The sequence below is a fragment of the Ochlerotatus camptorhynchus genome, unplaced genomic scaffold, assembly GCF_037179485.1.
Source record: "Ochlerotatus camptorhynchus isolate MF236.1 unplaced genomic scaffold, CSIRO-AGI_Acam_v1.1 ptg000330l, whole genome shotgun sequence".
NCBI lineage: Eukaryota > Metazoa > Arthropoda > Insecta > Diptera > Culicidae > Ochlerotatus > Ochlerotatus camptorhynchus.
The window spans coordinates 12,552,517-12,578,797 of NW_027040818.1; the positions used below are offsets into that span (position 1 = coordinate 12,552,517).

The following is a 26,281-nucleotide window of genomic DNA, read 5'->3' on the forward strand; positions in this document are numbered from 1 at the left end:
CTGGAAAAATAAACGCATTATAGAGTTTTTTGACGTTTAATCGGCGCACACTACTGTACCATTTAAAGCGAACGAGTGCGAACAAGAGGGAAACAGATTAGTGGGAAAACAAACCGTCCATTCATCCATGTGTGCTAGATAGAGAAAGATGATTAAACGTCAAAAAGGCCTATGAAAAAAAAAACCTTTTTTTTTCTTTGGTTTGTTTTTTTCCGTCGATCTTGTTTTCCGTGCTAAGCACCAATGCTACCGACGTGCCAGGAAGGCAGCTCCCACACCTGGACCCTACCTATCGACCCATCAACTCATGAACCGGGGACCAACGGCTTTACTTCCCATCCGAAGGAAGGCGTGATCAGAGATGTTATGCCTCAGAACATCCCGGCGGCGCTGACTGGGATTGAACCCAGGCCTGCTGGTGTGAGAGGTAATCACGCTTACCACTACACCACCGGTGCCGTTCAAAAAAAAAAAAACTTGAATCGCATTATCTAAAAGCCATTGATGGACCGAAATCGTCACTAAACTGAATTTATAATTCTAGATAGAGCTAGGGCGAAACAGTTTTTGTAAACAATGACTTCTCTCGATGATCTCTAGAAAGCCAAGGCTCGCTCACTCAAATCAACGTCACCATCTGATAGGGGACAACTTCCCCTTCCCATTGGTTATGTTGGTTTGCGTGAACGTGCCTTGAGTTTCGAGAAATCATCTAGAAAGTAATTGTTTACAAAAGCTGTTACGCCCTTATTCCAGCTCTATCAATTATTGAAAAAAAGCTCCATTGAAATTTCTAACTCATTTTTCTCCGTTTCATCATGATGCGAAATTGGCCCTTATGAATGAATATGGCTTGAGATTCCAACGCATATTTTTCGCACTGGGCAAATGCTCGCAGTAGGGGAAAGCCGGCTTTCCCCTTCTCGGGTTCAGATGGTGGCTCGTTTGTTATAAAGATTAGGCCTGACCGTGTGCTGCTGGTTGCCTTTTTCATCCTATTGGCCGATGACGTCACACCAGTAATACTCTACGCAGCACACAGAATAGAAAGAGATGCCGAATACGCATTACCAAACCTTCGATGAATGCCATTTCGTCCAATGGTGATGTTGTTTATGTTTTTTTCATTCCTTCTTTTTGGTGTTTGTTTCTCTACGTTTCTCTCCTTTTGCTGTTTTTTTCCCCGATTTGATCAGTCAAACGGAGGGAAGTGTCAAGTGATGATCTGTTGTTGATTTTTCATTCACCTCGCACTGCTGACGGTTCCGTTGCTTGACATTGGCAAAGGAGTGAAGAAAAATCATTAAAAATCGCTATAAATTATCATTATTCCCGTTCCGGATAGTGGAAAGTAGTACATCCTAGCGCTCGGTGTGGTAATTGGAAAATGTTTGAATCATGATTACGCTCTTCTGGTTTGTGGTGCTAATCGTCCTGATTTATCTGGCCATCACTTGGTAAGTGCTTTCTTCGTACTGATACCGTAAGAGACCCTTCGGAAGGTGTTCCCGAAAGGGGTCAGCAGCACCGTTGCGATTCGATAACAAATTAATAGGTTTATTGAGCGATAATGCCTACAAGCGAATTTTTATTGCAGGCTGCTACCGCAATGCATCGGCTACATCTTGAAGCGAAAGTTCAACATCAAAATTCGCTTCGGTCGGATAAGTTTACCGTTTTCACTGCGGGATGTGAACGTTTGCAAGAGTGGCTTCTCGGTGGTAAGTTAAATGGGGAAGAATAAGGACTCACGTACGTGCGGTTACATAATTAATACTCCAAGTTGGTCTAAATTTAGAATCCAATCAACGCAGTGGCATTAGCCTCGGCGACTCCGTGACGTGGAGGAAATGTATGAATCATAGCGTGTCTGATTTTTATCTAATCACCGAAATCGAGCCATCATTCGTGTTGTTGTTTATCGCGAGACTTAACTAAGGCATTGTTTTATTTTTAGCAAATCGATGAAATCTGTATACGCAGCAGTTTCTTCAACTCTGAAGTCACCAAACTGCTGTCGATCAACATCCGCGACATCCGGATCAATAAGGACATCAATCGGCGCCAGCAGCAGCAACAGCAGTATCCGACCTCATCTAGTCAGTCGTCGCAACAGCAGCAAAATGGCGAACCGGATCCGTTCCTCGGTGTTCGATCCGGCGAACGCAAAATTCTGGACTTCCGCGAGAAGAAGGTCCATCCGATGATCATCAAGTTTGCCCAGTTCATGGCCGTGCACATTAACAACGTGTCGATTGCGCTGTTGAACAGCGATCACGATCCGGGATGGTTGCTGCATGCTACCGCCAAGGAGCTCCATCTGGACGGAAGCCTTGTCCACAACACCAAAACGATGCTCGTTTCTGCCGCTCTCTGCGATGCCCAGGCCAAGATTCTTCGGCACTGTCAGGCAACCAAGAAGCTGGACAAACCACGCCTGGGAGACTCGCAGGCCTGTCTCGGGGAACTTAGCTTCGGTATTGCCTTGGACAGCGTCCTGGTGGCGCACGGTCCAATTTCGCTGGAAAAACTGCAACTATCCATGACCAATACCAAAGTGGTGCTCCACGGAGGCCTTTACGAATTTATCAAAGACGCTCAAAGTCAGAAGCGTCGTCACCAGATGTTCCTCCGCCAGAACAGCATCAACCTGGATCAGATCCCCACCTTCGAGGGCGAAGAACCAACAGGAAGCGAAACCTACCTCAGAATTGCACCCATCATCCCGAAGAACTTTGCAATTAACATCGAAAATACGACCATATCGGCAGTGCGGGAGAACAGCTCCAACGACTTTGCTGTCACGTTGCAAACTTTCACCATCAACGGGAAATTCAACAGCCGGAACGCGACGGACGAGTTCCGGATGCCGATGTTCTACGTGGGAACGCAACTGCAGCAGCTGGAAATCGATACCATGCAGGAGAAGCTGCTCTACCTGGAGCAGTTCAGCGTGGACGCCAAGCTGGAGAAGGACCTCATCAACGTGTACTCAAAGTTGGCCTCGTTCCGGATGATCTACCACCACAAGGAGATCTACGGGTGGATCAGTAAGAATTTCTTCTCCAGCGAACGGATGGCCAGGCAGATGAACCCGAAGAGTTTGAAGCTGGCAACGGGGATGGGTGGCAGCGGGGCAGCCAGGAACGGTGCAGCAGGAATGGGAGGAGGGGCAGGTGGTGTGTGGGAGGAGTTTTTGAAACGAGTGGTCATTACCGGCTGCGCGGAGCTGTGGAACGTGACTTCGGTGTTCAAATTCGGACCGCAGGAGGTGAGTGCTGTTTGTTGTGCATTTAATGCCTTTGCTGGAACCAGGGGTGGATCGCTCTTTGGAGCATCGTTCATTACTTTTTAATGCAGACGGCTGAAGTTAAGTTCAATTGAATTTTGAGTTCATCTATGTTAAAATAGATAGATCAATGGTATTATTCTCCCGATCAAAATACAGAATTCAGATTGAAGGTGCACCCTAGTGATTGTTCAGTGGAAACACGGTGCGACTATTTGAAGTTTGATCGGGAGAATACTAGCATTGATCGATCTATTTGAATATGGATTAACTGAAAATTTAATTGGACTTAACGTTAGCTTTCTATATTAAAAACGTAATGAACGATGCTCCAAAGAACGATCCCCGACTGGAAGTCATTAAGGTCATCTAGTGATTAAAAACAAAAAAAAAAGGGGAAAATTTCGAGTGGAATTTGAGGGAAATTCTAAGCGAAGATTTCCTTAAATTATGGCTGGAATTTCCCTCTAATTCCAAATGAAATTTTGAGAAATTTCGCCTGATATTTCCTAAAAAAAAATTCCCAAAATTACTCCAGAATTCTGTCCAAAAATTCAGCACGGAGTTTGACTAAAATTTCTGCGTTTTATTTCATACGGAATTGAAAGATTTCAAGATAAATTGTAGGCGGAATCGAAATAAAACTCCAGGCAGTATTAAATTGAAGGGACCCTCTGAAATATGTTCTATGCAGAATTTCAGGGGAATTCCCGGCGAAATTTGAGAAAAGTTTCAGGCGAAATTAGTGGTAAATTCTAAACAGAATTTGAAATTACGAAGAATTAGGTGAAAGTTTCGGGAAATTTCAAGCGGAACTTCTGCGAAATTCGATGAAAGTTTTAGGTGGAAATTCCTTCTGAAATTCACCTGAAAATATGCCTGATATTTCCATTCTGAATTACGCAGAAATTTGACGAAGCATTCCAGAGATATTTCAGGAGAAATGAAAGGAAAATTCCAGGTGGACCTTCCGGAAAATTCTGGGAGAAAGTTTAGAGAAATTCCAGGTGGTTCTGCTGACAAATTTTACGGAGAATTTCAAGAAAGTTCCTAAAATTGTTAGGCGAATGTTTCAGGCAGAATTTATAAGGATATCATATCTGATAAACAGGGTGGCCACAGAACCGGGAAAAAGCCGGGAATTTGAAATGGACCGGGAAAACCGGGAATTCCGAAACAAAACCGGGAAAAATCAAATTATATATTTTATTTTAATTTAATTGCATATGCACAAGTCTCAGTCCAACTTGCTCAATATAATTCGAAAATGCTAATCAGTCCCACCTTGATGTTGACTGGCGATGGCAGCTTTTATTCTCTTACACCGATTCCGTTTTCGAGGTGTATCTAACACTGAGCGCCAACAGGTGCGAGCTATTGACAGCTCAGCATCATTCGTTTATAAACAAACATGCACCAAACAGCTACACCCTGAAAAATTTGGGTGTACGGTAGTACAGATCTGCTGTTACTCCAGAACAAAAACGAACGACATTAAGCGGCTTAAAGCTTTTTTTTTCGACGGCGATCAAGCGTCTGAAAAAGATTCAGCAAAGTTGGACGATCGGGTTCGTTCGACATTCTCTTTTAAAAGCTTTTTCGTTCACCTCACGTTCGGCTCTTCGCATGTATTGGTATGTTCTGAAACGTACCGACCCGACGACGAGCTATCAACCTTCGTCAATGAAAAAGCTTCGTGTTTTTTTCATTCATTTCGCGAGCATTGGCCTGTTCAAAACCGCATTTGCATTGAAAAAAGTGAGACGCGTTTTCCATCTGTGTTTATAAGTGTAAAACTATCAAATAAGAGTAGTGAAATTTGAGAAAGTTGGAGCAAATAACCATGATTACAAAATATTCGACGAGGTATGAGAAGGATTATCCATGGAGCGCGCCGGATCCCAAAGTACCGACTGCTGCTCGATGCACCTGGTGCAATAAATCATTCAAAATTGATACGATGGGAAGGGTGGCCTTTGGGAGTCATGAAAAAAGCAAAGGCCATCAGCATCAGGCTGCAGCACGTCGCTCAAATTTGCCGATCAGCAGCTTATTTGGAACGAACGGTAAGCTCCGAAATAACACGCTTGCGTATACCACAATGCACTGAAACTTGCAACGAAGCTTCGATTATTGTTTTGGTTGCTATCGAATCAAGTTCATCATGCGCTGAGACTTTAATACAAGAATTCTATGAATTGAATACTGATCTTCTATCTCAAATTTCAGATCGTTCAACAAATGATAAAATCATATCTTCAACTTCAAGTTTGACTGTCGATCCCAAGGTGAGTACAACTACCTTGGTCGATCCAATTCAGACAAATGCTTCAACATCATCTGAAGTGGCAGTAGGCGCCAATCAGGCTGTCATGAAAAAGTATTTTTTAAACGATTCGGTGACGTCCGCTGAAATTTTGTGGGCACTTGAAACTGTGGCCACCCATGGTTCATACCGTAGTGCAGGTACCAGTGTTTTCTCTGTTCCAGAAGATGTTTCCTGACAGCCAAATTGCTTCGAAGATGGAGATGAGCCGCACCAAATTTGGTTATTTCATCACACACGGTCTGGCACCTTACTTCAAGAAGATCTTACTGACCAAAGTTGAAAGTTGCTCCGAGGTCGTCCTTGGAAACACTGAACAAAATTGCACAACGGCAGCAACTTGATGTAAGCATTCATTTTTGGGATGAAGACAAGCAGGAAGTACAGACAAGATATGTAGGCTCAGCTTTCCTATCATCGCATCGACACGAGCGATTGACTTGATGAGTGGGATCAAGAAGTGTTTCGAATCATATCCCGGACTGTTGAAAAAAGTTATTCAGGTGTCTATGGATGGCCCCAACGTGAACTGGCGACTCCTTAACGATCTGTCCTCCGAATTGCAAGAGATGCGTGAGAGCAGTTCCTTCAGTCTACTCAGCATTGGCAGTTGCGGTCTTCATGTAGTGCATAATTCGTTCAAGAGCGGTATGCAGAAAACGGACAGGAAGATCGATCAGTTTCTGATGTCGTTGTACTACCTGGTAAAAGATGTTCCCCTAAGACGTGCTGACTTTATAGCAGTTACTGGTAGCACCATATTGCCGCTCAAATTTTGCGGAGTCAGGTGGGTGGAAAACCAGCGAGTAGCAGAACGAGCTCTAGATATGCTTTCTCATCTGCGAACATATGTGAAGGCAGTAAGTTTCAACAAGAGTCAAAACGAAAAGAAAGTCATCCCGATTTCAGGAGAAGCTTTAAGGCGGTTTACAGCTCCAACGCGTTTTCAGTGGTGTCCCAAGCGGTATCGGATCAGCTCTTTGGACCTAAATTGAGCTTTTTTGTAGCTGCAGCGGCAAATGTGGAATTATTTTTGAAAGAATTTCAGGGTGATGCACCACTTGCTCCCTTTTTGTACGATGAACTAACAAACCTAGTTCAAAATGACATGCAGAGAGTGGTGAAGCCAGACCGCCTTAAAAAGAAACCTAAAGCGCTAACGGAGATTGACTTAAATCAGGACAACCTTCTGATGTCTGAACAACAACTCTTGGTGTTTCGCAACGACTGCAAAAACTATTATGTTGCATTTTTGACGAAACTCCTCGATCGTTCGCCACTTCGATATGCTCTAACAAGGTATGTTTCTTGTTTAAGTCCATCTGTCATTTCAAACTCCCCAGATGTAGCCAAGAAACGACTTGAGTTTTGTTTGGAACATATGGTGGAGAAAGATCATTTGGCTGGAGCTGTTGCGGACAAGGTGAAGGATGAATATTCGCAAATTTGCACGATGGCCTTCTTCAAGTTAATTGCTTCAGGATATCGCAGACAGGAGACACGGGTCGATCATTTCTGGTTGAAGGCAATTGCTGATTCTGGAAAACAGCTTCCGAATTTGGCATCGTTTGTCAAGAAGATATTGATAATATCTCACGGAAATGCAGCCCAGGAGCGCGGATTTTCCGTCAACAAGGAGTGCCTGGTGGTAAATCAATCCGAGGAAAGCCTGGTAGCACAACGCACTGTAAATGATGGGATTTTAGCGGCTAGAGATGTGACCAACATTCAAGTGGACAAGCAGCTTATTCAGTACTGTCGAAACGCTCGAGGTTGGTACCAGGAATTTTTGGATGCAAAGCGAGCTGAGGGGATTGCAAGCGAGAAAGAAGCTAGCCGAAAGAGGGAAGCGGACAAAGCAATAAAAGAGCTGGAAATGAAAAAGGCTAAACTTTTGGCAGACGCAGAGAAAGAGGCTGCTGCTTTGGACGTTAAACTAAAAGAGCTGAGCAAGTAAAGTGTAATATTAAGGTTTCTTTTTAAATATAAACTGATTCGACCATTTTGTATGGAACATAAACATATTTTCTTATTATTTTTGTATCTTCATCTGGATTCAGCTATGAGTTTGGTTTTCTGTTTTTATGGATGAAAATTTTCGAAAACTTGCTTAGTTATTTTCATTTTATTTTGTTTGAGGCAAACCGGGAAAATATTAATGTTTTAACCGGGAAAACCGGGAAAAAAACCGGGAATTTCAAAATAAAAATTCTGTGGCCACTCTGGATAAATTTCCTGCAAAAGTGGCAAGAAATTTCACGCTGAATTTAAAGAACCCAAATTCCAGTTAAAATTTTAGTTAAATTTTAGGCGGATCCTAAGTTCTAATTCCGCCTGAAATTTCCCCGAATATTCTGCCTGAAATACACCTAAAAATGGCCTGAAATTTGTATGCTGAATTGCATAGAAATTTCAGATAGAATTCCTGAAAAAAAATCAGTCACATTAAAGGAAAATTCCAGATGGTTCTCTTGGAAAATTGTACGGGGAAATTCATCGAAGTTCAGGAAATTTTCCGGGAAATTTCAGGCAGAATTTAAACAATTCAAGAGAAATTGCAGGCGGTATTTATTTAGGGTTTTTTTATTCTGAGAAATCATAGGTGGCATTGAAATACTTCAGGGAAATTCCATGCGAAATTTGAAAAAGTTCCAGGTGAAATTAAAGGGGAATTGCGAGTGGAATTTTATATATGGCAACATTGATATTGAAATTTTAATGAAAAATTTTGGGTGAAATTTGAGAGAAATTCTGGGAAAAATTTGGGGAAATTTCGTGGAAATTTTTTAGAAAAATTCCTAGCGAGATAAGTGAGAAATTCCAGCAAGATTAGATGGTGAAATTTTATGTAAATGTCAAGTGAAACTCTAAATTTCTGGTGTGATCTTCAGAGGAATTCTGGGTGGAATTTCAAACAAATTATGTATGGATTTTCTGTGAAATTTCGGGTGGACTTCGAAAAACCATTCCAACTGAAGTTTCAGGAAAATTTCTTTGATTTTTTTGGGAGATTTCTCAGAGCAACTATGAAGTAGAATTACATGTAAATTCTTCCGAGAAATTTCAGGCGAAATTTTCATTGAGATTTGATATCGAATTACAGAGAAATTTCAGGCGAAATTAAACGTCAATTTCAAAGGAAAATTGCACAAAGAAGTTCTGGAAAAGTATAACCCGATTCTTGGTAGATTTTCAGGGGAGGCGATAGTTACGGGACATTTCAGGTAGATTTAAAGAATTCAAAGGGAATTTTAGGTAGAATTAAAGGGAAATTACAGGCGGCATTGAAGGGAAAAATTCCTGGTAAAATTTCATGACACTTCTTTGAAGAAATTTTAAAATTTCTGCCGGAATTCAAACAATTCATGAGAAAATGCAGGTAGAATTAAAGAGAAATTCCGGGCGGTATGGAAAAGAAATTCCAGACGGATTTAAAGGGAAATTCTGGGTTGAATTTTAGGGTATTTTCGAGCAGGCCTTGAGAAAAATATCAGCCAGAATCAAAGATAAATTACAGGTGACATTGAAATTCTTCAGGGAAATTTCAGGCGAAATTTGAAAAAAAAATCCAGGTAAATGTAAAGGAAAATTGCGAATGGAATTTTATAGATGGACAGGTGAAATTTTGTGGAAATTCTTTAGAAAAATTCCTGGTAAGATTAGTGGGAAATTCCAGAATAGAACGTGAAATTTAATGTAAATGTCAAGCGAACTTTTAGAGAAATTCAAGAAATTTTAAGGTGAATTTTGGACGAAGTAGAATTTCTAGGAAATTATTTATATAGGGGAAATGGATGTAATGTCGGCCTAAATACCCCTAATTTGAGCCCAACCATAAATTCAGCGATCGACTAAATTTTCAATAGCGACCAAAAGTATCCATTAGTACCGTCCCAATGACACGTTCATCTAGATAAAATTGATAAATAGCAGTTTATTAGCGATGGGCCCAATCTTAGATCCATAGGCCAACATTAGAGCCATTTCGGATGAACTTTAAAAAAACATTCCGACTAAACTTTCCGGAAAATTTATTGGAGATTTTTTTTAGGAGAAGTATCAGGACAATTCTGGAGTGGAATTACATGCAAATTCTTCCGAGAAATTCATTGAAATTTCATGTAGAATTCCAGAGAAATATTTCTGGTGAAGTTAAAGGTACATTTCAAGAGGAAATTCCACGAATAATTAGAAAACTTTAACCAGATTCCAGGTAGAATTTCAGGGGGAGGCAATAGTTGCGGTAAATTTCAGGTGGATTTTAAATAATTGAATGAAAATTACAAGTGTCATTGAATGGAAATTCTAGGTCAATTTTCATGAAAACTCTTCAATGAAATTTCAGGCGAAATTTTATAGATTGAAGCTTTGCAATATGAATTTCGATAATTTTTTAGTCGAAAGCTGCGGGTAATATCAAATGGCACATTAAGAAAATTTAAAGAAAATTTCTGGTGAAATGTGAGGGAAATTACAGGCAAAATTTTAGGGAAATTCTAGTCGGATGTTGATTTCTGATTCTGCCTGAAATGTCCCTGAAAATTCCATCTGATGTTCACCTGAAAATATGCCCGGAATTTGTATGCTGAATTATCATGCAATTTAGATAGAATTCCAGGGAAATTTCAGGTGAAATCAGAGGGAAATTGAAGGTGAAACATTCCGCCTTGGAAATTTCAGAGGAAGTTCCTAGGCGAAGTTTTCAAGACATAATTTTGGTGGAATATCCGTCAAAAGTCGCGGGAAATTTCAGGCAGAACTTCAGGGAAATTCAAAGATAATCTGGGAATCTGGGAATTCACAGAAATTCCGTCTGCAGTTCACCTGTAAATCCACCTTGTTCTATGCTAAATTACTTAGAAATTTTAGGTAGAATCCTAGAGAACTACCTCTTGATGGAATATCAGGGAAATTGTAGGCCAATCGCAGATGTAATTAAAGAGAAAGTATTTGAGCTCTCGCGACTGGTGTATAGCACGGTCTGTCTTGGAGAATTTGTTGCTTTAGAAGACTGGAGCCGAAAATCCCCAAGACAGTTAAATGTTATTTGGAAATTCCGGATAAAATTTCAGGTGACATTTCATCTTCAGAAAAAAAAAATAGGCAAGATAAGTTGGAAATTTCATCAAGATTAACAGGTTAAATTTCATGTAAATTTGAAGTGGAACTGCTGGTAAATTTCTGGAAAATTTAAAACTATTATTTTTTGGTGTAATTTCAGGGAAATCTCTGATGAAATGACAGCGAATGTCCGGAATAAATTTCAAGGAAATTCTTTCTGGAATTAGAGGTTATTTTCGGGTTGAATTATTGGAAAATTTCAGGATAAATTTGGAGCTGGAATTTCTGGGAAATTCCAGCGGGTTTGAAGAAACTTTCAGGAAAATTCCTTGGTGAATTTGCAGAAGAATTTTCAGACATTACTGGAGCGGAATTCATCAGAAAAATTCCAGATGGACTTTCAGATATATTTCAGGTGACATTAAAGATATATTAATTTCAGGTTGACTATGAGGTTCCTTTTATTGTTGGATGCTTTGTTAAAAAAAAATCTGAATTTTGGAATTTTTTGGAATTGGAAAATTCCCTGGTGAATTTGCAGGATAATTCTCAGGGCAATTCTGGAGTAGAATCATATAGACAGATGTAATTAAAGAGAAAGTTTACAAATATTTGAGCGCGCTCGCGACTGGTGTATAGCAGGGTCTGTCTTGGAGAATTTATTGCTTTAGAAGACTGGAGCCGAAATCCCCAAGACAGTTAAATTTTATTTGGAAAATCCGGATGAAATTTCAGATGAAATTTCAAGGATATTCTTCAGAAAAAAATTAGGCAAGATTAATAGGTGCAATTTCATGTAAATTTGGAGTGGAACTGCTGATAAATTTCGGGAAATTTTAAAGCTATTATTTTTTGGTGGAATTTCAGGGAAATCTCTCATGAAATGACAGAGAATGTCCGGAATAAATTTCAAGGAAATTCTTTCTTGAATTAGAGGTTATTTTCGGGTTGAATTAATGAAAAGTTTCAGGAGGAATTTGTGACAAATTTGGAGCTGGAATTTCTGGGAAATTTCAGCGGGTTTGAAGAAACATTCAGGTTGAACTTTCAGGAAAATTCCTTGGAAAATTTGCAAAAGAATTTTCAGGCATTTCTGGAGCGGAATTCATCAGAAAAATTCCAGATGGACTTTAAGGGATATTTGAGGTGACATCATAGCTATATTATTTTCAGGTTGAATATGAGGTTCCTTTTATTGATGGATGCTTTGTTAAAAAACCTGGATTTTGGAATTTTTGGAATAGGAAAATTTCTTGGCAAATTTGCAGGATAATTCTCAGGGCAATTCTGGAATAGAATCATATAGACATTCTTCAGGATAGTTCCAGATGGAATTTCAGGGAAGTTTCAGGTGACATTTTTAATGTTAATTTAAGATGGAATTTGAGGTAAATTCTAGGTGGTTCCTGAATCCTGATTTTGTTTGGAGATTACAGGTAAAATTTTAGATAAGTTCCAATTGAAGTCAACTGAGCATTCCAAGAGTAATTTCATTGACATTGGAATTTTGATGCATTATTATGGGAAAGATACGGGAAATTCCATTTCGAACTTTATGATGATTCTGGGAAAATTTTACGAGAATTTCCAATCAAAATATTAGAGAAATTTCAGGCAGATTCTGAATTTTGACTGAACTTGGAATTTTCCTGAAATTTAATCTTAAGTTCAACTGAAAATCTGCTTGGAATATGCTGAATTATTAAGAAATGTTAGGAAGAATCCTTAAGTAAATCCTCTTGGGTGAATTTCAGGGAAATTTCCTGCGAAAAATCGCATACGTAATTATAAAGACGTTTTAGGTAGAACTTCAGGAAAATTCTGGTAGTATTTGTTTGAAATCCCTGGTAAAATTTCGGGAGCAATTTCAAAGACATTCTTCAGAAAAATCTCTGTCAAGATAATTAGCAAATTCCAACAAAATTAGAACTGCAGATAAATGTATGGAAATTTTAAAGATAGTTTTAGGTGGAATGGGATAAATTGCAGGGAAATTCTGTCCGGAATTCCAGGGAATTTTTCGGTTTAATTAATGGAAAATTTCAGGTGGCATTTGTGGCAAATTTGGAGCTGGAATTTCTGGAAAATTTCAGGTGGTCTTTAAGAAACATTCAGGTTGAACTTTCAGGAAAATTCCTTGGCAAATTTGCAAAAGAATTCTCAGGCGCAATTCTGGAGCGGAATTACATTGAAATTCATCTAGAAAATTCCAGATGGAAGTTCAGGAAAATTTCAGGTGATATTTTATGTTAATTTCATGTGGAATTTGAGGTAAACTGTAGGAGCTTTATGAATCTTAATTTTGTCTGGCTATTCCATGAGAAATTAAAGGTGAACTCCAAAAGAAATTGTATTGATGGATGCTTGATGTTGGAATTTTGATGAATTTTTAGGCGAAAGTTGCAGGGAAATTCCAAGTAGAACTTTAGGAAAATTTAAAGAAAACTTCATATGAAATTTTAGAGAAATTCCATGCAAAGTTAGCGTGATTTTAAGCATATTTTGAATTCTGAAAATTTCGCAAATTCCGTCTGAAGTTCACCTGAAAATCTGTCTGAAACTCATATTGTGAAAAACATTGAAATTTTTAACAGAATACCAGTCGAAATTTATGGTAAATTCTGGTGAAACTTTTGGAAAATTCTGGGAAATATTTCAAAGAAAGTTGGGTAAAATTTTAAGGCAGGATTTCAAGGATATCATAGGCGGAAAATCAGCTAAATTCAAAGAATGTTTTGTCTGGAAATTTTTCTGAGATTCTGTCTGAAGCTCATCTGAATTTTATGGTATGCTGAATTACATATAAATTTGCAGGTAGGATTAAAAAAATCTTGGTGGAATTTGAGGAAAATTTCTGGTCCAAAATTGCAGTTTGAATTTAAGAGAAGTTTTGGTGGAAAATCCAATCAGTCGCTTTTATGGAAATTCCTGATGAAAAATCAGGAACATTTCAAGTGAAAATTCACATCATTGAAATTCAAACGGAATTTAAGGGAAATTAAACGTGAAATTTTACGGAAATTTCAGCCGCTTCCAGATTTTTAATTTTTTCTGGATATTCCGTCTGAAATTTCCGTGAACGTCTATCAAGGATTTGAAACAAATTCCTCTTGGAATTTCTTGTAAAGCCCGTCTGGTACATCATGGAATTTTCAACTGGATTTTTAGGAATATTCAAGCCGGAATTTTGATGAAATTTCTGGTAGCATTTTAGACGAATCCCAGCATAAATTTTAGGCGAACATCCATGTGACATTTTATCGAAAATCGGGCGGATCGAATCGATGGAACTTTAGGAAAATTAATTCTGAAATTTCGGACAGAATTCCTAGAAAATTTTCGGTAGAGTTTCAGGGAAATCTCTGGTGGAAATTCAGGGTAATTCCTTGTAAAATAATTGGGAAATTTCGAGCCGAGTATCCAAAAAAATCCAGGCGCAATTATAGGTGGAACTCCTGAGTAATTCCGGGACAATTTGAAGGACATTTGGGATGGAATTTCAGGTTAATCCATGGCAAGATGTCAGCGAATTTCTTGGAATGTGGAATTTTATGACAATTCCAGGGTGCATTTTCAGGCGTAAATAATGGAAGTTTTGGAAGGATTCCGAGTCTAGTTCCAGAATTAAAAAAAAACAACTCCCAGGGACATTCTAAATAATCATCACATTAATCTCGAACTCCATCCCCCACAGGTCTCCTCAATCTGCTGCAACCATACCAAGCTGCTGCTGGACCAGTTTGCCGAAAGCCGCAGCAGTGCCTACGACAACCGTCTGCTGAACCTGGTCCTCCAGAAGCGCCACTGGAGTGCGGAGCTGCTCATCGAATCGCTCTGGTGGTCCCTCAGTAGCAATGCATCACACAAGGATTTCGGCCAGAGCCTCAAGAAGAGCCACATCCGCGGTAGTCCGTTCTACGTAGGAGTAAGTCTGATCAAGTTGAGCAGCTATGCGGATGCCACGAAGCTGGACTTCACAATCCACACCTTCCGGACGGAGTACAGCCCGGGTTTGGCGGATTATTTGGTGCAAGCTAAGCAGTGCCTGGAGCAGTACCGATCGACGCAGCTCTCGAGAAGGAGTTCGATCTACTTCGCTTCGATGGATGGCCTGTCGGAGGTGGTGGACGGTTCACCTTCGAAGCGACCGAAGCCCGGTTTGCTGATCAGCGCGAAGGTAACGGACGTCACCAGCTTTTTCTTCAACAAGTACGAGACTTGTTTATTGGCTAACTTGAACGAGTTGTCCCTGGCAAAGACTCCGGCGATCAACGTGGTCAAGTTGGATCAGTTCCACATGGAGGTGCTAGATTTCAAGAACATCAGTGGGTCCGATTTTGCTGCTGCCGAGATGCAGAACATGTTTGCCAATTTCAAGGTTATTCGGGTTGAACATACGGAACATCCGAGGTATCCGAAGTTGGCGATCCACTTCCTGGAGGATACGGGAGCCATGTGGAATGCGAACCTGCACATGCATATTGTGACGCTGTTTGGGGAGATTAAGGAACTGAAGGCGGCATTGAAGACGAAGGAGATGGCTCAGCCTCCGTTGGAGTTGCCGATGGAGGAACCCCCGAAGAGTACTTCCGGTGAGAAGCGATCGTGGATTTTGGATGTGTACGCGGAAGGAAGTGCGGAGTTTGCAATCAAAATCAGTGAACGCCATTCGATGCAGATCTTCAGCGAGAATCTGTACGTCAGTCGCAAGGAGCGGTGGTTTATATCATTTGAGAATATTTTTATCAAGATCGACGATCAACATATCTTTACGTTTAAGGACGTGGACAGCCAGCAGTTGCCGGAGATGGACGTGCTGCGGGCGGAGAGGAAGCATTACGAGAACTTCCGGTTGGGGAGCAACAAGGTTTGGCTGACCTCGATCGGAGTGGTGAGGATTATCTTCCCGTATGATCATGACTTCTACGGGGCGATTGTGAATGAGTTTGTGTCGATCTACAAGTGGCTGAAGGTGATTCATGGGTACAAGAAGAAACCGTTCACGCAGGATTCGCCGCTTCCGAGTGATATGCTTATACAGATCAAGGAGTTTTTGATGGAGATGAGTGACGATCCGTTTGAGGTTAAGTTGAGGGATAACTACGTTTTGCTGTTGGATGAGTATAATGAAAGTGTCAAGCGGAAGGAGTTGTTTGATCAGAAAATTGCGCAGCTGTGCTCGGAGAGGTTGATCCTGCCAGCGGGGACACTGGAGGAGTTGAACGCAAATTTGATCAAGAAAAATTCGGAGATCTACATCCAGCGATCGAAGAAACTGGCGGAGACGGGACCTCCCCGGACGAGATTGATCGCGTGGATCATGACGGATTTGGAGATTATGGCCATGGCGGATCCATCTGTGCACGGGGCGGATAATGCCATCCGGATGATTAGGGATATTGATGCGGAGAGTCCATGGCCTGAGGAAGGTATAGAATTCGTGACGCTTTGGTGTCGAGCAGTCAATGTCAGTTGTACGGAATGGAAGTTTATGCTTCGGGACTATCCGCAACCGATGTTCCACGTGAAGGCTATGCATCTGTTTGGACATTTGGCTGGAGCAGAGATGGTACCACCGAGAAGAGCTAAACGAGACGTTGATATTGAGGTGGGAGATCCCTTCGGTACTCACACAATTCAGCGGAGTATGACCTCGATCAAGTTCTATCACGACTTCGACTGGGAGCTGGATGTTCTAGCCTACGCGTTCGGACCCTGCTGGGAGCCGGTTATGGCCCAGTGCAATCTTATGATGGAGAAGATCTCCGCTGCGTCCAGAGATCCCAGTCCTCCTCTACCCTTCTGGGACAAAATGCGATTGCTTATGCATGGACGCCTAACGATCATCGCCAAACAGTTTACCATCTTGCTTCATGCTTCGTTGGATCCTTACAACACGACCGAGGAAATGGAACTCACCTGGAACAACTGCGGAATCGTTTACACCAACGCCAAGATCATGTTCAAAGGAGATCTGAACGTCTTCGTAAGAACTGCCTCCCGCTACGACGATTGTCGTCTACTTCACCTCCCCAACCTCAAATTGATCTTCAAACTCAACTGGATCTGCCTGGCGAATCCAAACGATCATCACGCCGTCATCCCGTGTGCTCCGGACAAACTCCCGGAGTACTCCAGCAACCAAGTTCACGACTCGTTCCGAGCCTTCCGCTCGCAGAACCTTAACATCTGGATATCGTTCGAGATCAAGCAGAACGTATCCGATGCGGATATTCCGAACCTGGTCCTCTACGGGAGCACTCTCCGATGGTTCGAAAGCCTCAAGTTGATCCTGTCGGGTGTGACACGTCCAACGCGCCGAGGACTGGTGTTCAACAATGTTCGGCCACGGAAGAAGCAACTGAGTCGTCACTACCGGCGGGCGAATCTGCAGATGAGTCTACACAAGTTCCAAATTTTCTACTGGATGTCCCATGCTTTGAATAGAGGATTCCAGTTGAACGGAGGAAGGATCACTCTGAGTTCGGAGCATACCTTGACCCTGTCCCCGATCGATGATGGGTTGATCCACCGACCTCGGGCGGATTGGGCCATCATGTACATGAACTGTGAGTTGAATGATGCGGAGATTTGGCTGAGAACGACCACAATCAGCGATAGGTCGGATGGAAGTTCGGAGAGTCTTTCAAACTCGAATGGAGACCTTTATAGGTATTATTTCTTGAGTGTCGCTAAGGTTTCGTATGGCCGGGAGGCTCTGTTGGCCAATGGGAACGAGCGGGAGAAGGATACGCCCACGCATAAGCTGGTGGTGTACGACCTGAAGGGAGCCTGGACCAAAGATAATCGGGACGTGGCGTTTGCCTTGTTCGATTCCTTCATGAAGAGTCAGCGGTTGAAGAACAACCTGTCGACGGAGGCGTTGAAGTGCTTCCGGAAGGAGGGGAACAATACTCCGTTGAAATCGCGTAACAGTCAGGATAAGGGAAGTTCGTCGCAGCATCATTCGGATGGAGGTAGCCGTGGTAGTCAGGGACATATCCACGGCAAACGGCAGGAGACTTCGGATGGTTTGGTGATGCTGCAGCAGTTGATCTCGGAGGCGGATCACAAATCGGTGGTGTTTAGCGATGACCTATCGGCGCAGACCAGGCAGCAGCAGTTGAAGGGGCTGCAGGCCTGTCAAGATGGAGGTGTTCTACACTACAATTGGTTCATTTCGCTGGTGAACTCGCAGGTATTGCTGAAGGGATGCGAAACCTCGGGATATGTGATTTTAAGTGCGGCCAAAGCGGAGATCTTGCAGCGGGTTCATCGGCCTATTTGGAGAGATCACACGATCGTTTCCAAGACGACTTGGGTGGGATCGTTGGAGTGTATGCAGTACTATGCTACGGTGAGTGCCGAAGACGGGGACACCCGGGAGATGGCGGAGATTATGTGGTTAACGGTGGATAACATCCAGGAGAAGGATAAGGGTGCAACTGTGATAAATGAGTTTCCGGATTTGCCGCACCTGGTGGGAAGCGGACAGAGCGTGGGAGGAGTCGTTTCGGAAACTGTGGGGGCTACCGGAGAGAGCTTCTGCGGCGGAAAGTGCCCAATTCAGTTACAACGAATCGTTTCCAGGTGTAAGTGTGAGTTCTTCTACGTCAGCTATGGCGAGACTAGCATTGATCCGGGGACGATTAGTGAAGTGCCGGCGCCACCGGTTGAGGAAAGTATGAGTCCTTGGGAGAACCAGGACGAACCGGTAGATGCGTTCACGCTGATGCATCACGATTTGGATGTGTGTACGAATTCTCTCCAGTACGCCATGATCCTGGACATAGTTAACAATCTACTTCTGCACGTGGAACCACAGCGAAAGGAAGCTTCCGAGCGGTTGGCCAGGATGCGGTTCCAGCTGCAACTGTATAGCAGCGAGGATCAGAAACGTCCCATTCAGCATATGCAAACGGAGATTCGAGGCTTAATGTCGAAGATTCGATGTCTGGAGAAGGACATCCACTTCATTACCAAAGCACGGTTGGAGGAGGGAGACAACGACGAGTTGAGGATCGAGTACGAAGAAGTGCAGAAGATGATCCGTGAGTACAAGGAGATGCTGTCGAACAAAAGTGACGAACTGGACATGATGCTCTCGTGCTACAATGAAACGCAGTTGTCGGCATCGAATCGCTTGGCCACCATCCGGAAGGATAAACCTCTGACGATCGTCCGGGCGAACGAAATCTGCTTCAAACATGCCCAGTGGAGGCTAACGGAAGCCGATGGTCAGATTGGAATCGCCGACTTGATCCTCAGCAATTTCCTCTATACCAAAAACTCCAAAAGCGATGACTCCGTGGATCACCTGCTCGAGTTAGGCTACATCCGGATCAACAACCTGATCCCTCGGGACAACTATAAAGAGGTTCTGTGTCCGACGGAGATCCAACGCGATATGCCCGTGGATCATAAGCGGGTGCTTCGGGTGTTCTGCCGGGAGAAACCTCCGGTCGGAGGAATATCCGTGAAGGAGCACTTCGAAATCAATGTAGTTCCTATTACGATTGCCATCTCCAAGAAGTTCTATAACACCATGCTGAAGTTCTGTTTCCCGGATCGGGATGCGTTGGAAACGGAAGGGAATGATGAACTGGAGGATGGAGCCAGTTCCAGCTCGGCATCTTCGGTGTCGACGAAGGCGAGCTCCAAGAAGGCCGCCAGCAGTTCCAAGGGGAAGAAGAGTTCGAAGGATAGTAACTTCTACGTCAAGATCCAGGACGACGTGGAGAAGATGAAGGAACGGGCGGAGAAGAACAAGCTGTTCATCTACATTAAAATACCGGAGGTGCCTGTTAGGGTTAGCTACAAGGGTAACAAGGAGAAGAACATCGAAGACATTACGGACCTATCGCTGCTGATTCCGACGCTGGAGTATCACAATGTAACGTGGACCTGGCTGGATCTGCTGCTGGCGATGAAGTCCGACAGTCGGAGGGTGCTGCTGTCGCAGGTAAGGACTGGCAGCGGCTGAAACGCAGTTCGAAATAGTTTCAAGTCTTTTTTTTTTCAACAGGCGATCAAGCAGAAGCTGAAGCTGAAGAAGGCGCTGGTGGACGAGCAACCGTCGCCGCAGGAGGAGGACAAGGCGAAGATGCTGTTCGGCAATCGTCATGCGGTGAGTATTTTATTGAAAAATTAAAAACTAAAAAGTTCTACAGTTTTTCATCTAGAAAGCTTCAACTTTTGCATTTCTTCTTTCGTCAAACAAAACAATCTTTATATTCTTCTCTCCCGCCTTCCGATTCTGTAGAGAGCTCGGAATAAGGTACTGTTGGTGGATTGGATGTTTCGTTTCGTAGTCCGTTTCCGTTGCTTTTGCTGTACAATTTGCTTCGCTTTCGCTTACAGGGTGTATTGAATGAGGAAATCTGTGGATCACAGTCACAGAATTTTGATTCATTATGACATTGATTTTGATGGCTGTGCTAGGGAAATTGGCTTCAAGGTGGCAGAAGTAGAGTCAGGATAGTGGCACCAGGTAGGTAGTTGCATTTATTGCTTGTCTGGTATTGGTTATAGACGACAATCGCGTATTGACGCAAGAGCTAATCCAACCAGCTCGAAAAAGCTACTCCGTTCTGAAAAACGGCGAGAGAAATTGCCACCGTTCTTCGCGAAGGGTTTTCAACCGACTTACGAAAGAATGTCGACAGTTCCATCAATAAGGGTGTGCACGGAGGCATACAATTTGATAAGGCCCTCTACAAGGCGGTTCAAGAGCTGCTGAATAGAATTGAAATGGCGTACCAGATTTTTCCCATGTTACTTAAAGACCTCATTTTCCGGCAGATTTTTTAGGTTTTCCACAGGAAACCATGAGACAAATTTTACTCATCGCTGAGTTCCCGTACTTTTGGCGATTATGAGTGAACTAAACTCAAATTTGGGTCGTTCTTATTCGCCTTGTAAATTTGTCTCTGTGGAAAACCTCAAAAATCTGTCGGAAAATGAGAAAAATTGACGAAAATTTTACTCAGTCTAGGAGTACAGTACTTGTTCGCTTACTGGGCGATCTTTAACTGGGCGATCTTTAACTGGGCTGCTTTTTAACTGGGCGTTCGTTAACTTTAACGTTAACGTTAACGTTAAGCAGTTATTCGTCAAAAATGGACGTCACATTTAGTTTGACATTTAGTTGTCATAATTGGTCATAAAATAAATTTGAAATAATTTTCATTTCACACTGAAATCACGACTTGAAAGCGTTATGAGCTAAAGCATTAAGCCTTTCTAAACTAGCTAGATTGAATGCTGTGAAAATAACAATGACAAACTTTACACGGTATCAATTCAATGCACATGAATTTTTGTTAACGTCGATCGAACAATCCATTGAAGCTCCCCTCAGTGTTTATTGACGTTTGTCAAGTCAGCCCAGTTAGCGAGTGGAATTCGCTAACTGGGCTTCGCTTTTAGTCCAGTTAGCGAACAAGTACTGTAGTACCAATACCAATAGACTGAGTGAATCCAATCTTTACTTTTTTCATATTCGGGATTTTTTTCCTGGAAAAGCATGAAGCAAATTTACTCATCGCTGAATTCCTGCACTTTATGTGATTTATGACTAAAGTAAACTAAAAATTGGGTCGATCTCATTGGCCGTGTCGGTGATTTGAGTAACATTTACTCATATATGAGTGACATTTACTCATATTAGAGTGGGCGTACGCTTTTGCGAATTAGAGTGAACTGTACTCTAATATGAGTCAGATTCATCTGCCGAGTAGAAACGTCAAAGTGATCCGATGCCAGCGCTGTTGTGAGGGATTCGCGCAACTAATAATATTTAAATTGAACGTTAAATGCGTGTACGACGATTGAGGAGAAAGAGTTACGTCTGTTTATGAGTGGTTCTATAATCAATGTGTCCTTTCTGTACATTTTAACCAGTAAGAAACTCGCTAACCATTTCCACCCATCGTTCTCTACTTTCAGCCGGAGAACAAAAGCCTTCGGAGAGGGGTGTTCAAGTTCTCCAAACCGTAGACCGGCGCCCTCAAGTAAGTAATAGTGTCGTAAAAGTATTTTACAAATTTCGCTAGGAAAACAAACTAAATTTTACCACCATCATTAATGGACATAATCAAATGGTCGATTCTAAAAGAACCGCAATTTTTTTTTCGGAATAAGGGAGATTTATATTTATCCGTCGCCAAGCTAGTCCCAACGCAGAAGAGGCAGAAGGAAACCAAAAAATAAATGGTCACATATTTTCTATTGACGAAAAATTAAGAAACCTAAAAAAAACGGCAGGCAATAGCCCGATGACGTCACAGATATTATAGTATCTTAAAGTTTAAAAATTGAAGAGTATTACCCCCCCAGACGATTTCAGCCATTTTTGGTTCTGGATTGCATTTCTCGATCCTACTAGTACTGGGCAATACACATACATGTAGCTTTTAGTTCGTAATCCTGTCTCTTCAATGTTGTTAAACTATCGAACTGCTCTTTTATTTGTTGTTATTTATACAAACCTCGTCGTCATAACTACCTAATATAGTTTATCTCAAAAAAAGAAATGGCAATGAAGAAGCATTTTAAATATTCAATCAATGTTGCCGACGCACCGCCTACTCTGTTCGCTGAGACGTATTCGAAAGCCTTCGGTTTGTTTAGGGGTATTACAAGGGGTGTTCACTCTACACCAGGGGGTAAGTCACTCTGTCACCTTGTGTCTGTGCGTATTGTGTTTCACGTGTGTTTTTGTGTGTCGGAATTTGTTTCCGGGTGCTCTTTGTGTCGGTCAAACTGTCAAAACTTCCGACAAAATATGTTTACTGGCAACCATATCCTCGACAATAACAAAGCGCTGAAAATCATTGATCCTCCTGCGATCTCTTCGCTGTTGTTTGCTGAATGAAAAAAAAAATACATCTGGTGGGAGGATTTAGTAACGTGTCTGGATATGAGACTTCACCGCAGGAGGAAGATGAACGGCTACGCGCCTTCCGAGAAGGAGGACCAAGCAATCGGTACCCGCAGTACAGGGTGCGTGACGAATTTTTGCAGTAAATTTCAAATAGTAATTTCTCATGCTTGTGCATCATGATTTAGACACAGACAAACAGACGTAACTCTTTGAAAAGGTTTTTCTTGAAAACATAGTATCTCAAAACATAGGACCTCAGTAGCGACATCTTTCAGGCTTCTCGCGGAAAACAAGCTTGCTCGCTAACTCGCAAACAATATTGCATAAAAGTTATATAGAATGTATAGAAACGTCAAAGTGATCCGATGCCAGCGCTGCGGCGAGTAGTTCGCGGAACTGATAATATTCAAATCAACCGTTAAATGCGCGAACGAAGATACACAATGAAGAGTTACGTCTGTTTGTCTGTGATTTAGATATATTTGGCAGCACTGGATAGCTTATACTGTTAGGTGTAAGATTTAAACAAACAATGTTGAGTAAACGTAAAGATGTCGAAACAAGAGAGCAATCTGTCAGCCGTTGTCGCTTTGTTGCGCGCCGGAGTATGCATGAAAGAAATAATTCGGTCGGTAAATGTGTCTGAAAGAACAGTGTATAATATTAAAAAAAACGCTTGGGAAAGTGATAAGACGGAGCACCTGCTCATACTGCTAATAAAGCACAGAAATGGCTTACGGAAAATATTTCGTAAATTTGGGAGGAAGAAATTTGGCCCCCAAGCAGTCCCGATATCAATCCGTTGGATTATTTTGTATAGGGCGTCGTCCAACGGGATACCAATAGAACCCCTCACACCACACTTAAGTCGCTAAAAGCTAAAATCAAGGCAGTGATGACATCTATGGATCGAAACATTTTAAACGTGCATACTGCAGTTTCCGGAAGCGTCTAACTACAGTAGTCGAAAGGGAAGGCAATTTTTTTGAATAAATTTACTTACAACTTCCATATGTTGTGAAAGAAAATAAATCGCACAAAATTCATTGCTAGAATAACTAACTGGTGTATTTTTTCTCAAATATGCCATTTACTGCAAAAATTCGTCACGCACCCTGTAGATGGTAGGATTCCGATCGGTGGCAATACTTCCTAGGGTAAATGCAATCTGTAGTGATTGGGTTGCCTACTGATGAGAACCTTAATAACTGACATTCAGAAATCAGAAACTGTTTCTTTCCGTTTGTCTTGGTTTTCTGGCAAGACATCTTCACCTTTTTAGTATCTGTTCCTCCTGATTCTGCTGTATTCGCGGATCCCAATCAGTTCCGGACTTCTTTGGATTGGAGGTTTTCTATCCAGATCTATAATGTTTACCTATCCCGGCTATTACAGCACCGACAAAATTACAGGACGGTACCATGGTTTTTTTTTCAAAACAATCGAATGTAAACATTATTAGCAGTGGTGCCAGAATTGATTAAAACAATTACTTATAATGCGGTGGAAGGGTGTTTGAAGTGTGTTTTTGTGGGTTTTAGCACAATGTGTCAGAGTGATTTACCCCCGAGATTACCCCGATGCACACCCATTTTGCGCCATCTTTTTTTCTCAGTGTGCCGCAAGGGGTGGTCACTAGACTGATGCAAAATTTGAAATTTTCGCTCCACAGTGCTCAAACAGTTCCAAATTGGGCCCTGATTAGCCTCCCAAAATTTGAACTCATTTAGTGAGAAACATACTTGGCACAAACCATTTGAAGTTTATATGGGAACTACTACGGAGAAACCATAATTTCGGTTCATATCGATCTCAACATTCACCAGTTCACTCCACTTTAGAAAATGATAGCTGACCTTGTTGAAGACCACTTTTCGATCAAATGCATGGAACAAAAATTATTAATGATTCAAGACACTGATGTCTTATGATAATGCTCAATCAACTGTTCATCAGGCAACATTGGTGTTTATGGCACGTAGAATAGAGGACAAAAATCATGGCTACTATGTCACGCTGCAGAATACAGTGTTGCCCACAATACAGTTGCTTAATCTTGCCATAAGATTATCAATCTCTTCAACAATTAATAACTATTTAATTTGACGTTTGGCTGAAAAACGATTTTCTGCTAAGTTGTAGCTGATAAAAATTCCCATAAGAATAGTAATAGAACTTGTTAACAGTACAATATGTAAAAAGGCTGGAAGACAATGAACAAAAAGTTTTGTTTTCCCATAGTAATTTCCATGTAAACTTCAAATGGTTTGTGCCAAGTCAGTTTCTTATCAAATGAGTTTAAACTTTCGGAGGCTTATCAGGACCCGATTTGAAACCGTTTGAACACTGTGGAGCGAAAATTTCAAATTTTGCATCAGTCTAGTGGTCACTCTACACACTTATTTTGCGGCAACTTTTTTCTCAGTGTTTATCAGTGTGCCGCAGCTGTACCGACAGTGCCGAGAAGTCATTGAACTGACTTTTGTTTGTTTGTGAATAATGCCTTGTTTGGCAACCCGGTTATTTAACAGCTCTTGTTTTTGTTTTGTTTTTCAATGTTTACAAAAACGACGCGGACTCCAGTTGGGACTACACATTGCACAGTGGTCCAGAATGCAGATTTAGGTGGAATGATATGTTTTGAGCCTGAAATTGAAACTTTAGACTAAAAGTCTCTTCTACAAAGTTGTTCCTTATAGTTAGGCCCTCATTTTTATGACAATGAATTCTAGGGTGGTTCCTATTATCATTAAAATCAAAAATCTAACTTTTTTGTTTGAATAAATTAAGGTATACATTCTTCGGCAAAGTTAATTAAGCTAAGCTAATTTCAAGCAACTTTGTTGAAAATAACTTTTTTGTATCTCTTAAATTGGCCGATTTAGGGCTATTTTCTTGAATTGAGTTAGGGTGGCTCTTAAAAAAACATGAATAAATTCAAATTGATTTTATACGAGTTAAAAAAATAACATACCTCCAATTTTTTCATATTATTGAGAATAACATACGCCCTTTAAAATGTTGCAAAAAACTTTTTTTTTGTTTGCCCCAACCAGAGCTATTAACATTTGAAAAGTGCATATTTTTAGTAAACAAACGTCAATAACTCTTGATCGGCGAAAGATATTGACAAGCTTTGTGCAGCAAAAAATTGCGCCTTCTTAAGATCTAAATGTTATCTGAAGACGCTTTTGCTGAGAAATTCGAAATAAGAAAACTAGAGCAAGACGATGAACGGTGCGTGAAGCAACGAGAACATCGAAAAATGGCCATGGGCATGGCACCAGCACCTGGCAACAAAATGTCGGCAGCGGTCGCGACAGCCTCCGTCGTGGTAGCAGCGTCCGGTGGTGTGACGCCCATTTCGGTGACGGGTGGCTGTCTCAAATCCGAACACGATGAACCAATGTAAGATAGAGTCCATGTCCTTAGAAGGAAAGCACCTCGTTCGTCAGCTCTCACGCCACCATCAACGATCATCATCGTCATTGTCAGCACCATCCAAGGGCACACATTCACACCCCCCCATGTAATGTCCTTTCCAATTCGATTCGAGACTACACGGCGGAAGATCGATCTTGATAACATCCACTTATTGAAGGGAGAAATCATTGAAACAATATCAAAGCTAAATTTAGGGCATAGTCCAACGTCCGTCAAGACCTAACCTAAATAGTGTATTGCTAGAGCCACGGCCAGCGTTGCCAGATATACCGATTTA

At 41.6% G+C, this 26,281-nt stretch overlaps 1 protein-coding gene across 1 annotated transcript; it reads left to right on the top strand.

Moving 5' to 3' along the window:
• Nucleotides 1-1,243: 1,243 nt before the first annotated feature.
• hob (hobbit) lies at nt 1,244-22,201 on the top strand. Its single transcript, XM_065230314.1, has 6 exons — nt 1,244-1,457; nt 1,598-1,721; nt 1,958-3,271; nt 14,371-19,638; nt 19,702-19,803; nt 21,624-22,201. The coding sequence occupies exons 1-6, from the start codon at nt 1,399-1,401 to the stop codon at nt 21,672-21,674; spliced, it is 6,918 nt and encodes a 2,305-aa protein (XP_065086386.1). The 5' UTR covers nt 1,244-1,398; the 3' UTR covers nt 21,675-22,201.
• The last annotated feature ends 4,080 nt before the right edge of the window (nt 22,202-26,281 follow it).

Excerpts from the sequence above, each read along its gene's own strand:
- hob (XM_065230314.1), top strand. The coding sequence starts at position 1,399 with ATGATTACGCTCTTCTGGTTTGTGGTGCTAATCGTCCTGATTTATCTG. Across the intron at positions 1,722-1,957 it reads GCAAGAGTGGCTTCTCGGTG|CAAATCGATGAAATCTGTAT; the intron begins GTAAGTTAAATG and ends TTTTATTTTTAG. Across the intron at positions 3,272-14,370 it reads TCAAATTCGGACCGCAGGAG|GTCTCCTCAATCTGCTGCAA; the intron begins GTGAGTGCTGTT and ends CATCCCCCACAG.